Raw genomic sequence first — 15462 nt, forward strand, 5'->3', positions numbered from 1 at the left:
TTCTAAATATCCAGAAGTTCCTGGTGGGCAGCAGGCTAAGGATCCAGCGTTGCCACAGCAGTGGCACAGGTCTCCACTGCCATGGGTGCAGCCTGATTCATTAACTAATTAATTAAACCTCCATCTCCATGATCAACTTCTCCACTGCTTCTCTTCGTCCATCCTGGCATCATTTAAACACATTGTCTTTAATTTTCAAAGGAAATCTTATCTACACTTACTTGCTAAAGCTCTAAGTCCCATCTTCCTTCCTTTTTTGTAACTTTTTGTGTAAAGAAACAGTTACCATTTCCTCATAGTTCCCTTAACCTTTGACTTACAGAGATCAGCAATGATTCCACTAGGTAATAAGGAATGTCTTAATAAAAATTATCCTCCCATAAGTAATTCCCATAAGCTTTTCTGTCTTTACTCAAAAATAAATAAATAAACAAAGGCTTCACATGTATTCATTCTTATAATCAGCCTCATTTTGCAGAGGAAGAGACAGGCTTAGTAACTCACCCACAGTCCCACAGCTAGTCAGTGCCCCCAGCTGATTTGAACCCCGGCAGCTTGGCCTGTGGCCACAAGCTCAGCTATATCCCTCTGCTGCATCTCAGTGACACGGGGTTGCTCTGAGGATTTAATAAGCTAAGGAGTGGTCGGCAGCTGGCAGGTGCCCAGTACGTGCCAGTTGTGATGATAACCGAACACCTACACAGCAAGGCACAGAGGGTGGGCAGTCCTCTGTCACCCCCAAGCTCCAGGCCTTAGCTGCCAGACTCTTCAAAAGACCGAGAAAGTAAGCTGGGTCCTCTGGCAGGGAACTTCCAGGAGGCTTGAGAGCTCTCAGGGACTGAGGCGTGGTAGCTGCAGGGCTAGGGCTTGTCTATGTTTTCCAGAATTTGGATTTTCTGCCCCTATTTCTACTCCGGGCCTGGCGGGACTCAGAAGCTAGGCAGAGATTCTGGAAGGTTCTGTGGGTGGCGTCAGGTATCTGGGTGTCTCAGAGAGCACCAGGGGGCAGTCATTTACTGTCCTATCTGGGCCTAGAGGGGTGGGGGGAGGCTGGGGAGGCCAAGCCCCAGGGCGTCCTGCAGAGGGAGACGCAGGACCTGCCTTGGCCCTGCTCCATCCCCCTTGCATGTGGGGCCAAGACTTCCTCTCTGGAGTTGGCCAGTACAGCCTGAGGCCTGAGCAGGCAGGGCCTGCTGCCTGCTTGATGGGAATCATGGCCTCCAGAATCACTCTTCCTCCCACCCAGAGCCTCGGGGCTCCAGAACTCCTGCTGAGGAACTGGCCTGTGGGACCACTCCAGGAGTTCAAGGCTTTCAGGCTGCTCAGGCCTAGAGAAGGGGGGTTTCGAGATCTTCAACAGGGCCCCCAACGGGTTAGTGCAAGGATAGCTTAGCCACCTCAGAGAGAGGTGGAGCAGGGGGCTCCAAGAAGGGAGGGAGGCTTGGGGAAGTGAGAAGGCACAGTGATGGTTTGAGGGGGTGCAGAGAAGACGGGAGAACTCCAGAAAGGAGGGGGGCTTCAGTGCGGGAGAAGGGGCTTGGTGTTGGGAGGGGTGCAGAGAGGGGGTGGGGTGAAGAGAGGGAGACGGAGGAGCAGAGAGGGACAGGGAGGCCCAGCAAGGAGGGTGGGAACCCAGAGGGGCTGGGGGAGCGGAGGAGGGCTGAGCGAGGGTGGGAGGAGTCAGATATGGCGGGGGCTGGGGTGGAGAGGGCTCAGGGATGGCTGGGGTCCCCCTGATTGGGTTCTCAATGCCCCCCCCCCCCCCGCCGCCGTTGTCTCCCAGTCTGAACACAACCATTGCTAAGGGATTTTCAAAACGAATTTAACGAACCCATCTTGAGAAGGGGGAAGCTGTGGGAAGACAAGCAGAACTCCTGCTGGCCCTGCAAAGAGCCATCCTTATACCCTGGGGCACCCTGGGGCTTTGGCCTTCCTACCTTTGTCAGGAGACTCTGGGTAGCTGCCAGTCTCCTGGTGTGCACAGAGCTGACAACACAGCCAAGGCAGGAGGGGCCCGAGGGGCCACTCAGACCCTTCAGGATGGACACTGAACCCAGGGCGGGGCTAGACCCCAGATCATGCCTCCAAGAGCTACAGAGCTGGCTCAAGCCCAGTGCTTTTTTTCCCTGAACACAGAGCTGCTCCTGCCACTTCTATCCATTCTTTAATCTAAACCTTCCTGGCAGGTTCCACCCTGTTCAGCCCTGAAGTGAGGGGAGGCTTCCTTCCACGGAGGCAGCTCCTGGATCGCCGGTGCCGCATCCTGACTAACCACTGCCACTTAGGCTGGGCAGGGAGGAGTACAGGCTGGTAGGCGTGCCAGGCTGAAGGAAGGGTGGGAAGGGCCCTTAAGCTGCTGGGACCTCTCCTAGGGCGGGTCAGTTTTCCCCGGGGTCCCAGACATGACTGTTTCTCTCTGGGCAGGGGGTTGGGAGCCCCAGCTGGGCACCTGACTTCTCCTTGCCCTTGGTTTGCCCTTCCGATACGATGGCTGACAGGTCAGTAAGGCTCTTCCACCCTCCATGTGCCAACCGGAGGCCACCCAGAGAAATCTGTTATTGAGCTGGAACTGTCCCTTCTTAGTTAAGCCTGGCTTTCCTGGGGTTTTTCATGCTTCCAGCTCTCCCAGCACAACTAGCTGTTGGGAGAGCTGTCTCACATGAGGCCCTTGAGGAGGTCCCTTGTGCCCTAGCAGGTTAAGGATCTGGCTTTGTCACTGTTGTGGTGTGGCTTTGATCCCTGGCCTGGGAACTTTTGCATGATGCAGGGCACGGCCAAAAAGAAAAAAGAAAAAAAAAAAAGGCCCATGAGAATGTGGCTCACCTTTGGGAGGCAGCGTTAGATGCATTCAGTGAAGTCACCTGGGCAGGTGGAGGAGGGAGGGGAGGATCCAGAGCCCTTGACTCTAAGGATCTTGCCAGGGATGGAGTAATCCCGGTGGCCAAAGGCTCCGGTGCTCTTTAGGGCTGGAACCAGGGGCATCGGTAGATGGAGCGACAGTGTACACTTTAGGGTGGGGCCTCCTTCGCATTCCTGGGGGCCGCTTCCTCAGGAGAGCAGCATAAGGTCAAGGCTTAGCCCCCATTTCATCAGGGTCTGAGCTGCAGGGCCCAGTGCCAGACCCTGGCTAAGACCAGCCCAGGCTCGCCCAGCAGTCCTCATCCACATGGCATCCTCCTCCTCTGCTTTGGTCCTGAGCTGGCAGCTCAGTTGCTGCTCTGCAAGTCTGGACCTGGGACCAAGCCCTTGGCTGCAGGGCTGTCCCAGACCCCCATGCCCTGTGGGGGTCAGTGCACAGGTGCAGGGGGGCTAGGCCGAGGCCAGCAGACCTGACCCCCGCCAGCCTGTTCTCTGCTCTGTCCTGGACTCTGCCAGGTAGGGCTTGCATGGCTGCCAACAGGCTAGGGGTCTCTTGGCCGCCCTGGGCAGAGGCTCCAGCCCTACCCCACCCTCCTCTCCTTTCTTCGCTTGCTTGTCCCTCTGTCATCACAAAGGTGCTCTGGCCATGCCCTTTGGCCCCAACACGGGTCGTCTTCAGCCATGCTCTGGGCAGCTTTTATTCCCCACCCCACCCTCTCCCTGGAGCAGTCAGCACCTGGCAAACCCTATGTTGCTTCTGTAGCAGGGAAGATGATGGTGGCTGGAAACAGTTCACTTCCCCAGCAGCCAAAGTCTGGGGGCTTCTTGACCTTCCAGAGGCTGTGCAGTCAGCCAGCCCCAGGCAGGGAGCCGTGGCAGTCAAGCGCTCAGGACTTCAGAGATCCCCTCTTTCCCCTGCCCCAGCACCCCACATCTGGGCTGTCGCCCCACACTGCAGAGCCTGCTGCTGCCACATCCTGGTGATGCCGGAAGGATGTTACCGGAATCCAGGTTCTTGTTCATGCAGTGGAAGAATGAACTCCAGGAACACAGGCAGCAAGCAAGCACAATCTCTAGTAAAGGAAAGCAAATAGCTCCCAGGGCTGCTGGGAGGGGGGAGAAGAGCCCACCGCCCCCATGATCCTATAGGGGCTTTTATCTCTTAAAGTTGGGGGGGATACCAATGTGGGGTCCAGAAAGACGTGGCTTTCTCCCATTGGCCTTGTCCAGTTTCCTGTATCAGTCCTTGTCCAATAGGGGTTTCACAGGTGGACCTGTCCCACAGGTTTTATGGTTTCTTTGTCCTCTTCCCTTGTTCTGAGTCACCATTCCTCTCATTCCTATCAGTTGAGGAGTGGGTTAGAGATTAAGGTCCATGTGGAGGAAGGCGCATTTCCTACAGTAAACAGGGCCTGTGGGGAATCGCTCTTTGGAGCCCTCGAACCACAAATGTTCATCAACAGCCATATCAAAGACTGCATCCAAGCCCAGACTCCTCCACGGACTACCTGGGTTAATATTCTGCCTCACTGGCAGGACCTATGCTCACTATATCTCAGCAGCACACGGCTGGCACCTCCCAACCACCATCCTTTAAAATCTAGAACCGTTTCTGCAGCAAAGACGCCTTTTTTTTTTTTTTTTTGTCTTCTTAGGGCGGCACACACGGCATATGGAGGTTTCCAGGCTAGGGGTCAAATCGGAGCTGTAGCCACCGGCCTACACCAGAGCCACAGCAACACCGGATCCAAGCCGTGTCTGCAACCTACACCACAGCTCACGGCAACGCCGGATCCTTAACCCACTGAGCGAGGCCAGGGATCGAATCTGTCTTCTCAGGTGTTCTAGTTGGATTAGTTAACCATTGAGCCACGACGGGAACTCCGAGACACATTATTTTTTTGGCTGCATCTGTAGTATGTGGAATCGAACCCGTGACAATGCTGGATCCTTAACCCACTGCACCATGAGGGAACTTCAAAAGCAAGGATGATTAAATCCTTTGATTAGCCTGTACTTAGCATGGCCTTCAAGGCCTGGGAAGATGGGCCCCACCTGCCTCCCTCTCCTGCCCTCTCCACTGGCAGCCCCTCCTCCAGCCTGACCGCGGCCAGCCTTCCAGCCTTCGCCCATGCAGTTCCCCCTTGCCTGTCACACAAGGGCCACTTCCAGAAATCCCGGCCTCTCTCTAATGGCAGAGTGCTACTCGTCACTGTGCTGTGCCCTCCACTTGCCCCCCTTGAGCTCAACCAGGGGCTTGTCCCATGGGCCAGGTGCTGGGTCTGGAGGAGGTGCCCACCCGGAGGGCAGATTTCACTTGATCTTAGCCAAAAGGCCGAGAAGCAGTGGAAGTCAGATTTTATAATCGAGAGGGAGACAGAAAAGCAGAGGCCCCGGGGTCAGCCTGGAAGTGAGGATGGCTGATGTGCCGGATGCACCCCCAGGGAAGCTGGAGCTCGGGAGAGGTGAGCCACAGCTACGGGGACTTGAGGTCCTTGAGGAAGCCGTGGTCATCGGCCTGGGCGGGAGCGCTGCCCCTCGGACGCCCCTCAGTGGACCAGAGAGGCCCAGGTCACGCATTTACTGAGCCAAGGCCAGTGTCTGAATCTGCAGGCCTGAAGGACACCAGAGGCCTCAGAGAGGAACCCACTGAAAGTGAGGGAGAGGCCTGGAGAGGCCGGGACCAGCAGCAGGGCAGGGACTCACCAGGTCTCGCCATACCCAGTGCCAGCCTCTCCCAGTGGAGACCCCAGGCCTGAGCCAGCCTGCCTGCCCCACCCACCACTCTGCCAGCCCAGCCGCAGCCCCACAAGCAGCGCAGGCAGGCCACGGGCATCTGCCTGTTTCCCGTCTCCTACGTCAGTTTCCCGTGGAGCCTGGGGCCTGTTTCCTTTGCGGGGGCTGAATTCTTGACCTCTTACCTCACCTGTGCCCCAGCTGTGTCCCTGACGACGGCCTGGGCCCCTGGGACCTACATTCCATTCGTAAGGTGCTGGCCCCTCCCTGCCCCGGACCCTAAGCAGCTCTCTCCTAACCATTTGCAGCCTCGCCCCCCCACCCCCAGCCCCGAGCAGCCCTGGCTCCCAGGCTCAGCTGCGACTCATCCCATCTTCTCAAGGCTGCCTGAGGCTCCGCGGAGTCTCAAGCTGGGGAGAACCCCCCCCCCACCAGGCAGAGGTCTGGGCTAATCTGCCCTCCCCTCTTGGTGCCGCGCCCCCTCCAGAACTAGCTGCTCCCTTCTGAGGCTCGCTGCCCAGGGGCCAAGCAGGAGTAACTGCACCTCTTCTCAAGGCTGACGTGAGGGTTACCTCATCAAAGGCTTGGCATCAGCTCTCCCACACTTCAAGGACACGGGTGGAGGAGCTGGCAGCCTTGCCATCACCCTCTCTGACCAAGCAGGAGCACCCAGCCACACCCCTGGACGTCAGGGCCATCCCGCTGCCAGCCACAAGGCCGCTGGCCAGGAGAGTGAGGGTGAGAACTCCACAGGCTGTCTCTGGGTCACAGCCACGGGGACATGGAGGCATCCAGGAGACACCTGAGATGTGGGGTGCGTGTCGTGGAAGAGGACAGAAGACATGGGAGACCGGAGGAGAGGAGTGGCGGGACGGGGAGTAGACGGGGCAGAACCCGGGCACACAGGCCCAGGCCCGCGCTGCCAGCTGGGCCACATCCCGGTTCCATGCGTTTATTTCCCTGTGGGCCTCCCTCCAGGTTCGGCGGGGCCTTCAAGGGCTGGGACCTGCTTTGGCCTTGCACCTGCTCCAGACTGTCGTGTCCCCACAGGGAGTCTGCACCAGGGAGGAGAACTGGAGAATCGGGGCAGGGTGGGGGTGGCGGGTGTGTGTGGATGCCCCAGGCCCTTCCCCTCTCAGGGACCCTGGCAAAGCAGGAAAATGGCCACAGCCTCAGGCTCTGGGACCTTGGTAGAAATAGCGGGGGTCTCTCAAGATCTTGGGGACTTAAGCCTGGACTCCAAAGCCCCCGTCTGCTTTCTCCCTCCCCAGGCCAGCGAGAGGGTGGTGGGTAGGACAAGGACAGACAAAAGCGAGGGCCAAGGTGGGTATGACTGTTCCTGCCAGGCCAGTCAAGGCCCCATCCTGCCTGCACAGGCCTGGGGGAACGGAGGCCACCGCCTCAGATGGGTGGCCACCCCTCCCATCCCGTCTTTGCGGTCCTGCTCTCCCCCGTGGAGATGAGGAGGTTATGATGCGGTCAGGAAGGAACCCTGAGCTGCCGGGACGTCCCCCTCCCTCGCCCCCTGCCCAGGTGTCCTGAGTGCCTCGGCCCGGTGCCTCTCCTGGCGTCCCTGCTCCCACACTGGCCCCGGGGGCTTTAACTGCCGCATAAACAGTCTCTCCCTCAACAAGGGACTGGAGGGCAGGGCTGTGCCCTGTGATGGACGCAGCACGCACAGGGGCCAGCACAGGACTTGGCACACAGGAGGCCCTCGGCAGACGTGATGAGTGTGCGAACCAGGAGTGACGCCTGAGCCTCCACAAGCACCACCAGGGTCTGAGACAGTGGCGGGCAGTTGCTTTGAACTTTATTCGAGAAAAACAGAAGGTAAACGTATCAAAAGAGCACAGAGAGTTGGCAGGTGGGGATGGCTGGTGAGGGCTTGGTGGGGGGGGGCGGCGGTGAGCAGCAGGGCGAAGGCCTTTACTTGGTTCCGGGCTTTTCCGACTTTGCAGCTTCTGCGCCCCCAATCTGGGCCCGCGCCTCGAAAGTGACAGGGATGGTGATCTCTGCCGACTGGGTGGCTGGCTTGGGCAGCGGGGCCTCCACGCTGAGCGTGCCCTCAGGGGACAGGGAGGAGGAGACCTGGGTGGGGTCCACACCGGGGGGCAGCCTGGACAGGGAGAGGCAGGACAGGAGTGACCCACGGTGCGTCCCTGGGCCCTCCCCACCCCCCCACCCCCCACCCCACCCGGAGCCAGGACTCACGTGTATTTTCGAGTGAAACACCGGGAAATGAAGCCGTGCTCATCCTGCCGCTCCTCGTGCTTGCCTGGACGGGGGAGGGAGGTCAGAGGAGGCCTGAAGGGGCCTGCGCTCCCGCTGGCCCACAGCCAGCCGAGCCCCACCCGGTGGCCAGAACACTTGCCAGGAGAGGACTAAGGGATGTGGGTACCCCAGACCTGTCCCGGGACCTCAGAAGCTTCTGGAAAGTTCGGTTCCAGGAGTCTGGGGCTGGGGCGTGGGGCAGCAGCCATGGGCACGCGCACACGCCCCCTCTGAGGACCTGGACTAGGGATGGGGAGGAAGTGCGTGCGTGTGCGTGCGTGTGTCGGGGGAGGGGGTCGCCCTCGCCACACCAACTGCAGGCCGGGGGCCGGGGGCGGGGCGGGGCGGGGCGGCGCGGGGAGACCTGGTCCCTCGCGGATGGGGTTGGGGCTGAGGGCGTCTCCGCTGGAAGGGGGCGTTTCTTCCCTGACTGGAGAGCTTTTAGGGCCAAAAGATCCCTTAGGGCTTAGGAGCACCCCCCAAAGTCCAGGGAAGCAGGCACAGGCCAGGGGCAGGGCGAGGAGGCCGGGCCGGCTCCCCGGGCTCTGCCCCCGTCCTCAGCTAAGTTTCCATTTCCCAGAGCTCCTCCCCGGAAAGAGCGCGGGAGGCAGCGCGGGAGGGGCGGGGGGGCGTCCCGGTCCCCGGGGGCTCACCCGTGATCTCCACCACGCCGTCCTTGGTCTTGACCGTCAGCTCCTCGGGGGCGAAGTGGTTGACGTCCAGGGAGACGCGCCAGCGGTCGGCGGTCTGCTGGATCTCCGAGACGCCGCTGCTGAGCTGCCTGCTGAGCAGGCGGCTGTAGGCGGGCGCGGCCACTGCGGCGGGGCCCTCGATGGCGGGCGGGGGCAGCGGGCGCACGTAGCCCGGCCAGCCGCTGTGGCTCAGCCACTGCGACCACTCCTCGGGCAGCCGGGGCAGCCCGAAGGCCTGGTCGAAGAGGCGGCTGTGGGCCGGGTACCAGTCGCGGAAAGGGTCCCAGCTGGGGCTCCGCAGGAGCGAGAAGGGCACGCGGCGCTCGGTCATGCTGGCTGCGCTGGCTGGACGCGTCCGGCTGCGGCTGGGAGAAGGGGGGAAGTGTCGGTGGGCCGAGCCCGCAGCGCTTTTATAACGCGCCAGCCGGGTATTTTTAGCAGGCGGTGTCTCAGGTCTCTATTAATGGCAATGACTGGCTGGGGGCAGCCCCTCCCCCTGCATTCCCCCAACTGCATACCGGGGCGCGGGGCGGGGCGAGGGAGGCCCTGCCCACATCTGGAACCTTCTCCTGTTTGAGACAACAAATGACTGTAGCCCCGATGCTGGTGCAGTGCCCGCTGCCTGACACTGGCAGATTTTGGCGCTAAAGCGCTGGGCCGCAGCCTGTGGACAGTCCTGGCTTTTTGTGCAAGAGGACAAAGCCGAGGGAGTGGTCGCGCTGCTCGGGGCCACACAGCAGGGACTGGCAGAGCAGGGAGATGGACCACAGGGTGTCTGTGAAATAATGCCTTAAGCAGCAGCATGGTGAGGAGTGTGGGCCCGAGAGTCCAGACTGTGTGCGTTCACATCCTGGTCCTGCCACTCACTGGATGAACTTGTACAAGTGAGAGTCTTTGTGCCTCAGTTTCGCCACCGGGAAAACGGGGGTGATGATGATGACAATGCTTCCGTCCCTGAGTTGGTGTGAGGATTCGGCAGCTTAATGCGAGTGAACGTTTTAGTCCAGGGCCTGGTGGGTGACCGTTACTGTCAGCCACCTGGAGTTGCAGGGCACAGACGGAGGAAGCGGAGCTCAGAGGCAGCAGCATGTGGATGTTTGGGCGATTTCCCCCGACCCCCCAGTAGGGGAGACCCAGACCAGAACCCCTGAGGCCTAGTGCTGAGAGGGGGTCAGGAGGGAGGTTATTGTCAAAACTCCCCATGGTATCCACTTTGCCTTGAGCCGGGGACAGGGAACTTGAGATGCAGGGCCCTTGAATCTAGTCTGGGCTTTGGTTTGGGCCAAGGCCCCTCCTTTCCCTTTTTACAGATTATGATCTCAGAGCCCTTTTGTTTAACACTCCCACAGCACAGAGGGAGAGGGGCTCCAGGCAGTGCAATTCCTGCACACTTGCTGGGAGCCTGAGGCCTGCTCCTTGACCCCACCTCCTGGGTAAGCACCTGTGGGATCCAGGCCTCCACTCCCACCTCCCGTAGGGTCCGGCCACAACCCTCGCGTTCTCTCTTTCTCATTGCCGTGACTCCAGTCCAGCCTGCCTGCCTTCTCTGACTTGCATCCTGTTATCCCTCCTTTTCAGATGAGGAAACCGAGGTCCAGAGGGATTAAGTGTCTGGCCCACCGTCTCCTCTGAGACACGGCAGAGTGAGATTCTTGCCCCTCTAGTGTTCAGCGTTCTTACCCTCGTGGGGCTTCCACCTCGGAGCCCTTCCTCTCTTTTTGAGACCCGCTCTGCTTCCTGTCCCTCTCCAGGGGCTGGGCTGAGATTGTATGCCTGCCAGTTCCATGGGGGGCCTTGCTCTGCTCAGGATCCCTGAGTGGCTGGAAGCCAGATTCCAGGCCTCTCAACAAGCTGGGGGAGCACCAGCCTCATGCCCTTCCTGAGCCTCAGTTTCCATCACAGTTTCCTCTTCGAGAGCGAGCACTGCCAGATAGTTTTCTTGCTCACCCACCTGCTCCCCATCAGGAAAGAGCTAAGGTTGGGCCACAAATCCAAGGTCACCTCTGGAAAGGCCTCTGGGCACCTGGAGCTCTCATGAGCCAAGGGTAGAAGGCAGACAGAATGCTGGACCATGTCGGGAGCATGCTGGGTCTCCGTGGGGAGCTGCTCACTGCCTCCCAAGGGTCTCAGCCTCAGGAAGCCCCGGGCCTCCTCCCGGTGCTCCCAGCCGCACCCACCCCCAGCTCTATAAAGTCATGGTGAGGTCAGGAGCCAGGGAGGGCCCTCCTCCGCCCCTGCCTGCCCACCCTGGCCCAGACTGGAGCCTAGGCGCCCCACCCTGGCGGGATCTGTCAGGTGTGATCTTGGATGCTTTCAGGTGTGGCCCAGCCAGGCCCAACCATGTTCTGGGTGGGGGCTGCCTGCCTGGCCGCCAGCACCTTGTAGACAGAGGCTCCCTTCATAGTTCCCTTCCTTTTGCCTGAAACCAGGGCGGGGAGGATCTCTTGCTGCTGCCCCAGCTGGGGGAAGTTGTGCAACCCAGGGTACACCCCGCAGCATCTGCCCACATGGCGAGGGCGGCAGAACTGAGAATTCACATCCACCTTCAAAGGGTCACTTCTCAAGGGACTCATAGATCACTCTGCCAGTCACAAGGGAGGGGACATGGGTGGCTCTGGGTGGTGGTAAGAGCGGGAGAGGGCGGGTGAGAAACTGGGTTTTGGGGTCAGACAAGGCTGGGCTTGAATCGGCTGCTGTTCACTGGCTTGATAGCCTCTCTGAGCCCACATGTCTCCATCAGCAAACAGTGGCTAACACCCCCACGCTCCAGGGCCACAGTGAATCTCCCCGTCGATAACGTGCAGGAAATGCCTGCTGCTCAGAAATGGTCCTTGTTATTAAGGGAAGAGGACCTTTAATTTTGGATAGTGAGATTTAGACTAATGAGAGAATTACCCGCTTGTCTGTGCTTTGCATCACGTCCAAGTAGCTTATCAGAGTCTTCAGAGATGAGAAAACTGATTGTCCCAGCTGCCCCCAGGTCACAAAGCTGGTGAGAGGTGAGGGACTGGATCTCAGGCCTCCTGCCTCTCCATCAGGAGGGGAAGAGACGCTCCAGGAAGTCCCAGGGGGGCTATGGGCTGGGCTCTCAGCCCAGGGTGAGGTGTGCAGCCCAGGGTGACCTGTCCAGACGGGGAGGGGTGGGCCAGCCTCTCTGGGTTCCCTTCCAGTCCTGGGCACTGAGCTGCCAGGGGGGGTTTCCTGGGATTAAGAGGACAACCCCACCCCCAGGGATTTCCCAGAAGCCACAGGGTCGGGGGGCGGGGAGGGGGGGGAGGTGGGCGCGGCAGGGATTCCTTCCTCAGCGGGGCCCCTCCCCTCATCCCTAGCCCCAAAGTCCGGGGCACTCTGCAGCAGCCCCAAGACCTGCTCCCAGCCTCCTGGCCTGGCCTGGCGCCCAAGCCTTGGCCACACTAGCTACTCCCTTGGTGGGCCTTTGCCAACCGTGGCTGTGCCAGCTCCTCCCTCCCTGGCCCAGCCTCAAAGAAAGTGCGAGAGGCTTCAGGCAGCTAGCTGCCTGAGCTCCCAGGAGAGGCCTGACAGCTGAGGAATTGCCAGGGAACTAAAAATGTGGGCAGCCGTAATTAGAGCACATGGGGGTGGGGGGACTGAGTCTTTCTGGAAGCGTCTAGACACTGCCCCTCCGGGAGTCTATTTCCAAAAACCTGTCTCCAGCCTGCCCACCTCCTAGACCCCTGGCTTATGGCTGCCCTAGGGGTCCTCTCAGCTCCATCACTGCGGAGGGGGGCTGAGGAGGGGCCAGGTGGGAGGGCCGCGGGGGCGTCCTCCTGCCCTCCTGCCTGCTCTCCAGCAGAAAGAAGCTGTCTAGCTTGGGAGTCTGGGGACCTGGCTGCTTCTGACTCTGTGACCTTGGCCAGCAGCCGGCCTCTGTGACTCATTTTCTTCATCTGTACAGTGAAACCATTGGACTGGATGTTCTCGAAGACTCCTTCCAGCGCTGGTGAATCAACAGTTTCTCCTCCACTCTCCCCTCTCCCCGCCTCCCGTCGCCCAGGGATGTGTCTGCGGTGAGTGGAGGCGGAGGGCCAGGGAGGACACGGAGCTTTGGCTTCCCCTGCGTTGGCCATGTAGGTGGGGGCCCTGTGGCTGGGGCTCCCTCACGTCCTCGGTGTCCCGAGAGCCTTTCTCAGGTGGGGAGGGGGGTTGACGAAGGAAGGGCAGGTGCCTGGTGGTAGGGCCTGTTTGCTGACGATGCCCTCAGCCAAGGGAGGCACGTGGGAGGCCCGGGGGCTTCCAGGAGTAGCTCCGGCAGGGGCTGGGGGGTGCCAGCTGGGCTCCCCAAATTGGGCATGGGCACTTGGGACTTGCTACCTGGGTCTGGGGCCCTAGGAAACAGACTAAGAAAAAATGGCAAATATGCAAGGACACAGGAAAGCGTCGTCAGACCTCCCGGCCTCTGAGTGTGTTGGGAGGGGAAGGATGGAAGGGTCCCCAAGCCCCAAATGTGGAGAGAGAGAGGCCAAGAGAGGACGGCTGCGCCCCAAATGCCACATCTTGCTGCGGTCCCCTACCCTGCCCCCACCTCCCCTTCCTCGCTAAAGTAGAAATGGAGTTTCCTGTTTTCCTGCCTGCCTTCCTGGCAGGGTTTCTCCCTTTTCCCAAGGTTCAGAGCTGAAGAGTTCGAGCTGCACCTGCCGTCTGTGGGAGGGAGGGGGCCTAGTCTCCTCCTCCTCCTTCTGAGGGGAGCAGGCGCCAAGCAGCCAGGGGAGGCGCAGAGGACGAGGGCTGCCAGCCTTCAGGCTGACAGGGACCCTGCCCCAGGGACCTCTCCTTCGGCCCCGGGCCTGTTTTGTTTCCCCCCTGGTGCGCCGCCCACCCGCAGTTTTCCCTCTCTCTGTCGCCCTCTAGGGTCTGTCTGCCGCCACTACGCCTTGCCTTTGGTCTCTGCCTGCTCCCCTGATGGTGGGGCCGGCTCGCTCCCCGGTTTCCTGCTTCACTCCTGTACTCACTCAACAAACATGTCAGGGTGCCTGTTTGGAGATACAGAGGCGTGGCCTGGGCTCCAGAGACTCACGGATTTAGGGAGAGAGAGGCATGCCAACAAATAACTGGATCAAGGTCTTCACGCCCTGGGAGTCCCCTGGTGGCTCAGAGATTAAGGATCCGGCTTTGTCACAGCTGTGGTGCGTGGCCACCAAAAACAAAACAAAACAAACCAACCAACCAAACAAACAAAAACTTGATGCCCTAAAGGCAGGAACAGACCCAGAACTGCAAGAACCCAGAGGCAAGAGTGGCCACTGCAGCTGGGGATCAGGAAGGCTCCTTGTTGGAGGAGGCAGCTGAGCTGGGCCTTGAACCTTGAGCCCACAGGAACCTGGCAGGTGTGGAGCCCCAGGGGGGCCCAGGGAGGAGGATGGGGTGGGAGCGGAGTTTGGAGGGTGCAGGAGGAGGGGCTGGCCATTCCAGGTGGAGCCATTCAGAAGGCCTTCTGAGCGCCGTGGCTCCTCATGGGGTCCTCAGGGCGGGGAGTTCTGTTTCATTAATTCCATACTGTGTCCTGGGAACCAGGCCCTGGGCGTGACACATAGGGTTCTGTAAGCATGTGTGGTCAGACGTGCGTTTTCGATGTGGTGGGACAGATGGACGAGGGGGCCAGACCCAGGCAGGCCAGCAGGCGGGAAGGTAGGTAAGGGGGGGTCATGGTGAGAGGCCAGCAGCAGGGTGGGGCAGAACAGGAAGAAGTGGCACTGCCTGGTGACAGCCTGGCTGTGGGCATCGGGTGAGGAAGGCGGTCCGCTGGGCAGCGACAGAATGGGAGGGGAGAAGGGGAAGGGGCAGCTTTGGGCTCACTGTGAGACAGGCTGAACTTCTTTGGGGGGCCATGCCCATGCGGAATTTCCCAGGCTGGGGATGGATGGAAGCTGTGAACGGCAGTGACAACGCCAGATACTTAACCACTAGGCCGCCGGGGAATTCAGGACAGGCTGGAATTTTATGCCCGCTTTTGGGTGTGTTTCATGTCCCTCCACCAAGCGGGTGGCATCTTCAGAGCAAGGCCAAGTCTGCTTTTCCTGTAGCCCCAGGCCTTGCCTGAGGCCTGGTTCTGCTGAACCTGGGTAACGAGTTAGAGGGTTCATGGGGGCTTCTTTGAACGGCTGCCTCAGATCAGACACAGAGCCACTGGCCAAAGGCCTCCTCAGGTGTCCCTTCCAATGTGAGGGAAAAGAAACTGGAGGGGAGTCGGGTGTGGAGACACAGCCACAGGCCTCGGATCACGGCCCCCTGCTCCGTGGCCCAGACCTGCTCCGTGGCACAGCCCGGAGCCGTGACCACACCCGCTGCCCTCTCCGCAGACGTGGGCCAGGGTTCTTGACCTGTGGGGCCGGCCCTGAACGACTGCAGAGCGTCTGTGGGCTCTGAAGTCGCCTGCAGGTGGTGGGCGTGTGGACCGGCTTCTGAGGAAAGGCCTCCCACCCTTCGTCAGATTCCTGGAGAGCGGCCGAGTCAAAGCGAGGTTAAAATCTGCCACTCGAAGAGAACAGAAGGAGGAAGAGGAGGAGGAGGAGGAGAATGTGTGTATTTCTTTGGCTCTATGTAAGAGACAGACACACGAGTAGCTATTAAAAAGCAAAAACCAAGCCAAACCAAAACAACACCCCTGCCAGGCCAAGCTCTCCCTTTCCAAGCCCCGTCCCAGCACCCAGCCAGGGCCAGACACACGGAGTTTTCCTTCAGTGACCCCTTAGGGACCACTCACTTTATACCGGGCCCCCCACCAGGATGAGGAGATCCCCTTTCAGCTTCCTCCTGGCCCCCTGTGGAGACCGGATTTAAAGCTAGAGTTGCTTTAAGCTGTGTTCTCAGACGTTCCTGCTGTGACTCAGTGGTAACGAGCCCAACTAATATCCGTGAGGATGTGGGTTGGATCCCTGGCCTCTCT

The 15462-nt window shown here is 60.1% G+C and overlaps 1 protein-coding gene and 1 long non-coding RNA gene across 2 annotated transcripts; one reads left to right on the forward strand and one right to left on the reverse strand.

The window, feature by feature from the left end:
- Positions 1 to 7388: 7388 nt before the first annotated feature.
- HSPB1 (heat shock protein family B (small) member 1) lies at positions 7389 to 9023 on the reverse strand. Its single transcript, XM_047779818.1, has 3 exons — positions 8520 to 9023; positions 7807 to 7870; positions 7389 to 7711 (listed from the first exon to the last, which is right to left on the reverse strand). Exons 1-3 carry the CDS (start codon positions 8887 to 8889, stop codon positions 7522 to 7524), a joined length of 624 nt encoding a protein of 207 aa, XP_047635774.1. The 5' UTR covers positions 8890 to 9023; the 3' UTR covers positions 7389 to 7521.
- Positions 9024 to 12062: 3039 nt separating this feature from the next.
- LOC125127176 (uncharacterized) lies at positions 12063 to 15426 on the forward strand. Its single transcript, XR_007134882.1, has 3 exons — positions 12063 to 12128; positions 12475 to 12586; positions 13428 to 15426. It is a non-coding gene; the product is annotated as an uncharacterized LOC125127176 (long non-coding RNA).
- The last annotated feature ends 36 nt before the right edge of the window (positions 15427 to 15462 follow it).

This window comes from Phacochoerus africanus, chromosome 5, assembly GCF_016906955.1.
Source record: "Phacochoerus africanus isolate WHEZ1 chromosome 5, ROS_Pafr_v1, whole genome shotgun sequence".
Taxonomy (NCBI): domain Eukaryota; kingdom Metazoa; phylum Chordata; class Mammalia; order Artiodactyla; family Suidae; genus Phacochoerus; species Phacochoerus africanus.

Coding starts and splice junctions, on each gene's coding strand:
- HSPB1 (XM_047779818.1), bottom strand. CDS start 8,889: ATGACCGAGCGCCGCGTGCCCTTCTCGCTCCTGCGGAGCCCCAGCTGG. Junction 7,871..8,519: donor CGGCGTGGTGGAGATCACGG/GTGAGCCCCCGG, acceptor TCCCCCGTCCAG/GCAAGCACGAGGAGCGGCAG. Junction 7,712..7,806: donor TGTTTCACTCGAAAATACAC/GTGAGTCCTGGC, acceptor CTCCCTGTCCAG/GCTGCCCCCCGGTGTGGACC.